Source organism: Oryzias latipes, chromosome 14, assembly GCF_053564925.1.
Source record: "Oryzias latipes strain Hd-rR chromosome 14, Olatipes_Hd-rR_3.1".
Taxonomy (NCBI): Eukaryota; Metazoa; Chordata; class Actinopteri; order Beloniformes; family Adrianichthyidae; genus Oryzias; species Oryzias latipes.
Genome location: NC_136250.1, coordinates 26,469,708 through 26,478,240, shown reverse-complemented (window position 1 = coordinate 26,478,240; position 8,533 = coordinate 26,469,708). Strand labels below are relative to the sequence as shown.

Below are 8,533 nucleotides of genomic sequence, written 5' to 3'. Positions count from 1 at the left end.
AGGCAAATTCCGTCTTTAATCTCCGGGCATTCCGCTTATTTCCAAAGAACATTTAAGAAAATGTATTAAAAAATGACTGATTTACATATTAAAATGTAAAAATCCTTTTTATCATATTATATAAACAAAAGAATATATAAATAATATATAAAACATAATAACAATAAATTAATATTATTTATGTATTAAAATACATTATAGAGCCACAAGAGGGCGCCCTCTGGTGACGTCTGAATGACTACAGAGGAGTTTGACAGGAAGAACATACATGCTCAGTTAAACACACAAATCATATTTGATGGTTTGTGTAAACAACAGCTGCCATCTGTAAGTTGTAGCAAAGTATAGTAGATTTCAACACAATTTTTTCACTTTTTATTGCAACTTTTTATGAAATTTTAAATACTGTTTATCTCCAAAAAACATTTTTAAAATCACTTAGAAACAATACAGAGTTCCAACAGACACAAAGCAAGATTTTTTGCACAACAATCAATACACTAATATTTGCAACCAAAAGCTGTCCTCGTCATCGATAAAAACACGAGAGCTGGAGCTTCACAGAGGAGCAGATAAGTAAGTGGTGCAAACAGAGAAAATATTCTGAAATTTATAAAAGAAAAAATATATATTTTCTTTGTATTCTTGAATATTTATCATCCAGTAAAGCAAGTGACTCAGATGTTTGCATTCACATGCGCTTGGACTTGTCCTGGTTGTTCATGTATTTCTGGTAAACCACTTTCAGTGTCGTGAAGAGGTTTCCCATGAAGAGAACCATGTAAGAGCAGCCGCACATCACCACCTAGAGACCACAACAAAGAAAACGTGCCCAGAAAAAAACGCTAAAATACACTTTATGCTTGCATACACACTTAATATTTCTGAAATATCTGTATAATTTTTTTCCTGTCATCTGTTTCCAGTCATTGTCATCAAATAATGAATTTATAGTTTTAAAGAAAACAGTTTTTTAAAAGGCAAAAGAAAAGAGGTCCGTAAAACATAACTTATTTATGTCTAAATTATTCATATTTTTTACAAAAGCATTAATAAATTATAAAATAAAGAGAGATATTAACAAAAGTGTACATAATTGTAATCCTTTTTGTAATTATTTTGAGATTTAGAAACTTCAGACTGCAATAACTTTAGTGTCACACACTAACTATTGATTAAGCTCCTTCACTCATGAGTTTAGTAATATTTTTATTTACTGGTGACGAACATGTTTCTCTGATTTAAAAAAAAAACACAGATTACGTCACCTTAGTATTTTTTTCAAGGTTAATTTGTAATTTTTACCTAATGACATTTTTAGTAAATCACTAAAATGACTACAACTGATAACTGACATGAAGAGCATCATGTGAGTGTTTGGTTTTCACTGTGTCATTTCCAGGTAAACATTTCATCACCTGCATTGTTAAATCTTATTTTATATCATTTTATATTATTTCCAGGGGTGCATCTTATTTTGTATTTACTCAACATCAAGTAACTAAAACAATTTGCTTTTCTTTAATTTTTACATTAACTATATCATTCATATGTATATGAATTTTTTTCATAAAATTGCTTTTTGGCAACAAAAGAGAGTTGTGTGCTTCTAATTTCATATTTTGCAGTCAGTTGATGAAAACACAAAGAAATTGTTTAACGTGTGGAAAATGAGGCTCTGCATGAAATAGTCAATTGGCATTTAAAATGCTGTAGTCACACATATACGCAAGAAAAAATGAGGAATTTAGGTCATAATTTAGAAAGCTATCCTATGACCTGGGATAGCTCAGAGGACAGAGAGGAAATAGAAGGTAAAAAGCTGTTGTTGACAGAACAAACCTGCCACTCTTTACACTCTGGAAGCTGAAACATCTTAAAAAGCGTCATGCTGTTGTAGAGCTGCCAGAACTGCAACAAAGGAAAAACATCCCTAAAATGTGAATTTGATCTTATTATAATCGTTTATTTTTAGGGTAACGTATCTTAGGAGATGAACCAGAAGTAGTAGAAGAACTAACACACTTACATGACCAAAGAATAAGAAAGGAAGGAGGAAGGTCAGTCCTCTCCACATCCATGACTGGAAACCCTCTGAACCACATAAAAACATGGAGGACAATCACTATTTGACACAATGTATGCTTTTAAAATGTAAGGAGATTCCCTAAATGTTCAATCTTGACATAAATGTTTTGAAACTGCACATAACTGTTTCCTAACATCATTGTTTTTTGTGGAAGGATGTGAAAGTCCAACTCCAAGAAGAGCTTCAGTGCAAAATCAAAGAATTGCTCAAGAAAACTGGGTCAAAGTTGATTTTACTTCACATCTCTGACAACTTTACTGAAGAAAATATAATCAACATTTTTTTTTCTAAATGAATGCTTTGCTCCTGTCTGGCTTCAGAGGACTGCCAGAATAACAGACAGAATCTGTCACAAAAATGTTACCTTACTACATCCAAATGCGTGACTCACCAACAGTTAGATCCATATTGTGTCTTTCTCCAAGGGCTCTAAGTCTGTACAAACAGCCACTCTGGTAGTAGTACTGGAGGAACTGGACAAAGCCTTTATACAAACAAAGACAACAGAAAAATGTCTAAAAGGGGCTTTTATCTGCAGCTAAAAATCAACTGATTATATCAAAAGTTCATGAAATTCTTTGAACGAGAAGAAAAGAAGAAAACATCATTTAGTAAGGATGTCACAATCAGGATTTTTATTCCAATTCAGTCATTTGATTTTGAGTATCTGCTGACAGCGATTCCCAATCTGATACTTTTGTCAGACATTTAAAAATGTCATAAACTGATCCGGGTTTTGCCCGATTTACATTTTATTAACCTTTTTTTTATCATTTAGCACTTGAATAGAACACATCTGTGAGGTAGACTAAACAATCAAGCAAAAATAGTACAACTTTCAACAACAAAAAAAGTTAACTAATAACGAGTAAAAACTAAAGATAATTAGTTATGAGCGAAAGTTTGGTGAATGTGGTATTAGTGTCTTCTGAACTATTGAACATTTTGGATCAAATCTGATTCATATCTCAATTCTTAAAAATGGCTTTCTTTAATAATCATTTTTGTAGCATGAAATGATGATGAGTATTTACGACTAACAAGTCAATCGAGCCATTTATTAGTTTTGGTTGTTTTGGAGAGATTATTCCCGCCTTATACTATAGTCTGGGCAAATACTTGATTCTGATTGGCTGCTGCGTGTGGATTAAATAGTGATGATCAACAGTGGGTGTGTCCAAATTCGAGGGCTGCGTTCTTCCTGGGATGCATTTGTAGGCTGTCCACAAGTGCTGTCCAAATTCAACGACGCCATCAAATGCGGCATGGTCTGGTGTATCCTTCTATATTGTACGTATCCCAGGATGCATTGCGGCCGACCCCGGAGTTGGAAATAATTACATCTTGTTATAATTCCACCTCCAGGATTAAAAGTTTAATGATATCATGAGTTCCATGCCCGATTCACTACTCCTCTCTGTTTGGGACTCACGGTTGCTAGGCGACATTACATTTGCCGACGTAACGGCTGGAATCATCAAAAGGCTAGACTCGTCCAAATTCACGGCCGTTAACATCCGGCCTACGTCGACCGGGAAGGCCGCGGCCATTGAAGGATGCAGCCCTGGAATTTGGACACACACAGTGATGATGCGCGCCTAAAAAAAGAAGTCCCGGTCATATAGCTTAAATGTTCGGTATCACTGCGCTGGCTTCTTTAAACACAAACTTTAACTTCATCATCTGGACAAAAACAAGCGGCTTTATTTAACCCATCGTGGAGACCAGCATATATATCGCTTTCCTTTGGCGCTGATGTCGGCACCAAGTAACAAATAGTCCGCTTTTGGTGAAAAAAGCAATTGAACCCGGACAAATAACAATATAGGACTAAAACTTGATTTAATATTCATTATTTTTGTGACCATGGTATAAGCGGGACAATGGCTGACGAAGTGTGCATTATCAGAAATGAACGGCATTTCTGATAATGCACACTTCGTCAGCCATTAACCCTTATGTATTCTGCTGCGCTTTACAGCAAAAAAAATGTCCATTCATGATATGCAGACTCCTAGAAGAGTGTTTATCTGTAATAATCAGGTAGCACTGATCATAATAAAATAAATATCCAATACCTGATCGAGATACAACATCGGATTCCGATCGTGCCTGCTTTCTGATCGGATCGGTACATCCCTATCAATTAGCATCGTATACATCTCTACATCTGTAGTGGGATGAAATCCGGACTCTTACTCTGGTACAAGTTGTAGCTGAGGAACTGGTTTCTAAACATCTGGTACAGAGTTCCTTCAGGCCTGCAGAACAACATGACAGAAAGCTGATGTTTTTGTTTTTGACACTAATTTTTAAGCGTGATTTTTCCAAATTCTGGCCAATATTTACCAAGTGAGCATGACTCCCGACAAGAAGGTTGACACGTAGTGGTGGAAAACCCACCAGCCTTTGATCCTGAAGTAGAAGAATGGAGGAACTAGGACCACATGAAGTGCAGAGAAAGTGAAATGAAGCCGATTTCTTTAAAGACGTGCGAACCGTGAGCCGTTGCTGATGAGGATACTCTCCCGAATGGTTAGCGTGCAGTAATACCACACCAACAGGAAGTTGAACAGGGCGTCCAAGACTCTTAAAAAAAATCATGAACATCTTAGGCGACAATAAAATTCTCTGCATGGAGAATTTTTAATGATGTGTTTAATCTGTTTAGGGCAAAACTTGACATAGTTACAACATAAAACAGATAAGTTTAACCTTATTTATCCCTTTAAATCATCAGCAGAAAGGCAGAATAGAGAAAAGTAAGATTAAAAACATATATTTAAAGTAAAAAAAAAGTGAATATAAACTGTCAGTAAACAAATCTGCCGGAAAAACTTACCTATAACTCAGCAAAAAGCAACACGTGAAGGAGAACATGAAGAGGATGACTGTGAGGATCAGTTTAAACTTCTCGTACTCATCCTTGTAGGCAAATCTGCAGAGAAAACAAGTTGAAATACGGAAGTGGCGCTGATCCAGAGAGACCGGCAGGAGGTTTATTTGATAGCAACTTACTTGGCTTGTTTGTTAAGAAGGGTAACATTGACATTTCCTAAAACAAGAGAGAGATAGAGCCTGAAAGAGAGAAACAAGTGTTCATCGCAATGTTCACGTCTGAAAATCCATTCAGTGCAGGCTTTTATTGTGAAAGGAAATGTACCCGTTTTTCTTTGGCAGAAAGGCCTCCATCTCAAAGAAGGCATGAGCTCTGTCTTTCATGGAGTCCTCGATTTCAGCGATAGAGTTCACCGTCTCGGAACTTATTGTTGCCGTTGAATTGTTTTGTTTGCATCTAGTTTAGTTTAAAAAAAAGAAAGAAAACAAAAAAAACATCATCAAAACTGCAGATTCATTTTTAAAATATTACAGATGATTCATTTGTCAAACGGTTCAGAATTATCAATTTTTTTTCCAGGTTTAATTTTGAGGAAAATTCAGTAATTTAAAAAATAACTTTAGAAAATACCAAAAATATCAGTTTCAAATGCCATACTTTTGTTATTTACAAAGGACTTGAATTTAAAAAATACAATTTTCAGCTTTCAATACTACAAACCCTGCAACATATATGTAAATAGAAAACGCTTCAAGAGGCTTTATCTGTTTTTCTATTGGAGTAAAGTTTTCTAGACTTATTATTTAATACATGGGTCAGGTAATAAAGCCACTAAGACATTTATTACCTTATAATTAATATTACTATTGTATATTGTAAAGCTTGTTGAGCATTTTTTAAAAGAAAGATCCCTAAAATGTCTAAGACTTAATCAGTGAACCTTTATGGAAATATGGAGAGAATGAGAGAGAAAAAAGGAAAAAAGTAGATCATTCTTGGTAGTTCTTTGCTCTCTGAATGATCTGTCCAAGTAAATAAACATCTGAAGACTTTTGCCTCATCAGCAACTCTGACCTGTTAGGCAGCGGAAATCTAATCCAACAAAAAAAAATTTTAAAAAGCCTTTCCTACATGTTTACAGAAAGACACATTAGTTGACAAACTCCCATGTTGTGATAAAATATGATCGAGGGGCGCAAAGTAAAAAAAATGTAACAAAATAAATGGCGGAAAACATTTTAAGGTTACATAGACTCAAAAAAACTCTGGTCTTTTTTCAGACTGTTGTGAACAAAAAGAGGCAGATTTGAGACTTTACCACCAGAAATGAGGTACTAACAAGAAATCTCTGGTTCTTCTTTGAGTTTATTTAGTTTTCAACACCTGTAAAATATAAGCTCTGGGTTTTAACATGGGAGCTCCTTTACTGCAGACTAGAAAGTAAACTTTTGACCCAAGTTTTTTATAAGTTGCATGAAGTTGTAAATTCAAAGGGTCAACCCATGACATCCTACATGACTTTATGACATACTTACTCTTCCAAAGATAAAGTGAGCTCTTTGAGTTTCTTCCTCTGCCGTGCAATAGCACCGGAGCAGTTATTCTGTAATTTGGTGACTTCTTCAAGCTTCTGTTTATATAAACGATGGGTGTCCTGTAGGTAAAAAAATATATATAATAATAGTAAAGAAATACAATCAGTAAATCTGTGGTGTGGCAATTAAATATTTGAATTATTATGACATATTAGTCAACTTAGGAATACACAGAAAATTTTTGAATTATTAATATAAATGCTAAGCATGTGTGTGCGTCTAAATGTCACATTAGTGCTGACATTTATTCTGAAAAGCTGCCAATAAAACTACTACTGCTATTAAGATTTTGGAAAATACAAATGGAAAAACAGTTATAATGCTACTAAACTGAAGGAAAATGTTTAGAAACTTTAAAATATTTTTTAAGAGAAGAAAAAATAAGACAAAAAAAAGCTTTAAGCCTTAAGGCAGCCTTTGTATGGATTATCAAGCCATGCAGGGAGCTAAAGTTGAGAGCCAGATCTTTACTTTTCCTTCTAAAATCACCAAAATCAGTCAGAGATTAAGGTTCCTTCCGTTATCTTCCAAAAGATAACGGATACATTAAAATGAATTAAAAACGTAAGGGTAGTGGGTTTTTTATTCTCCCTGAATAGGGTTAACACTAGTGCAAACACTTCAAATTTCAAAATAAAATGCTTAAAAATATATTTTATCTGAAGCCACAGTAGTAGCTCTGGTATCTCCTAACCTTCTCACTCGAACGATTTGTCTGAAGAAATCTTCTGGAAATTTCTCAACTATTATATTGATGCAAAAACTGATGGACTATTGAGCCAACTTACTTGTTACAAAGTCAAACAATCTTCTGTAAAGGGATTTTTTTGTTTTATTTAAATAAAAGTAAAGCAAAAGTCATCTTGTAACTGCTGTTTTTTATTTATTTATTTTTTATTAAGGAGTATATCGAAAAATAATACTTCACATATTAAGCAGTAGTCACAAAATTACTTAAGTTTTATATTTTTAGTCCACGTTTGATGCTTCAATGTTCGGTTTTGGAAGGAAGTCGTGAATAAGATTAGGAATAAATGCATAAAATGTTGAGGCTAGTTTTACATCATTCAGATGTTTTACTTATTTTATTTTAAGGATTTTAAGGGTTCTTGCTCTTTTTTTTCATCCTAACAAAAACAAAGCATTTATCTTGAGCTGTCGAGGGCGGGTACGTCTGCCGCCTGCCTGCCTCCCTACCTACCGCGACAGTTAGCTTAACGGCGCGGCACATTTATGGTTAAATACGGCTACAAACACCGACTGTTTTACCTGAATTTGATGAAAGTCTTTTTCTAAATCCTCCCATTCTCGAAAGCACTCAGAAAAACCAGACGGAGTAGACAGCATCTTCTACTTTAACATTTGAAAACCTCTTTCATCGGAATTGGGAAATAATCACGCGAGCAACAGTTAGCGTGTTTTATAAAAGCATCACTTCCTGTTAGCTCCTTCAAAATAAAAGTGTAAAAGTCTAAGGGGAGGTTAGAAAAATTACTCAAAAATAATTTACTTCTTCATATATTTATTTATATATTTTTAATGGGTTGCAAGTATTATTTGATTATAATCTCGTAAACACATTCTTCAAAATGTTACTTCACTTTAAATTAGAGTAAAACTTTAGTCAGTGTCATTTAGGTTTAATATGATTAAAACGTGATGTGCAACTAAATAAAATTCAAAATTGTAGTGAAGCTCCTCCTCCTTAGCCAATCAACGTTCTAGAAAGTCATCAAGTAAAATTTCCTTTTCATGTGTGCCCATATTTTAAATGTATGTTGTCATCTTATAATGCTAAAACTGTTTTGAAATACTGTCTCAGAAAATTACTAATTTCTTTAACCAACAACTACTAATCAATACCACAACATAAAAAGGACCTGTATATCAAATTATATTAGACTATGCAAAGAAAGAAAAAAAATCATTAGTCCATATTATCAGTAATAAACCTGTGTCAACAAAATATATTTAGGACCATCTGCAATATCTAAGAAGGTTTATTTTGAT

General features: G+C 34.1%; 1 protein-coding gene across 1 annotated transcript; it reads right to left on the bottom strand.

The window, feature by feature from the left end:
* Window positions 1-360: 360 nt before the first annotated feature.
* tmem120aa (transmembrane protein 120Aa) lies at window positions 361-7,968 on the bottom strand. The gene is made up of 12 exons (XM_004076786.5): window positions 7,793-7,968; window positions 6,464-6,582; window positions 5,253-5,384; window positions 5,108-5,167; window positions 4,932-5,027; window positions 4,589-4,678; window positions 4,439-4,504; window positions 4,289-4,350; window positions 2,481-2,573; window positions 2,030-2,094; window positions 1,843-1,911; window positions 361-805 (listed from the first exon to the last, which is right to left on the bottom strand). The coding sequence occupies exons 1-12, from the start codon at window positions 7,868-7,870 to the stop codon at window positions 692-694; spliced, it is 1,044 nt and encodes a 347-aa protein (XP_004076834.1). The 5' UTR covers window positions 7,871-7,968; the 3' UTR covers window positions 361-691.
* Between the last annotated feature and the right edge of the window lie 565 nt (window positions 7,969-8,533).

Excerpts from the sequence above, each read along its gene's own strand:
- tmem120aa (XM_004076786.5), bottom strand. The coding sequence starts at position 7,870 with ATGCTGTCTACTCCGTCTGGTTTTTCTGAGTGCTTTCGAGAATGGGAG. Across the intron at positions 4,351-4,438 it reads TCGGGAGTCATGCTCACTTG|GCCTGAAGGAACTCTGTACC; the intron begins GTAAATATTGGC and ends GTTGTTCTGCAG. Across the intron at positions 1,912-2,029 it reads CTTTCTTATTCTTTGGTCAT|TTCTGGCAGCTCTACAACAG; the intron begins GTAAGTGTGTTA and ends CCTTTGTTGCAG.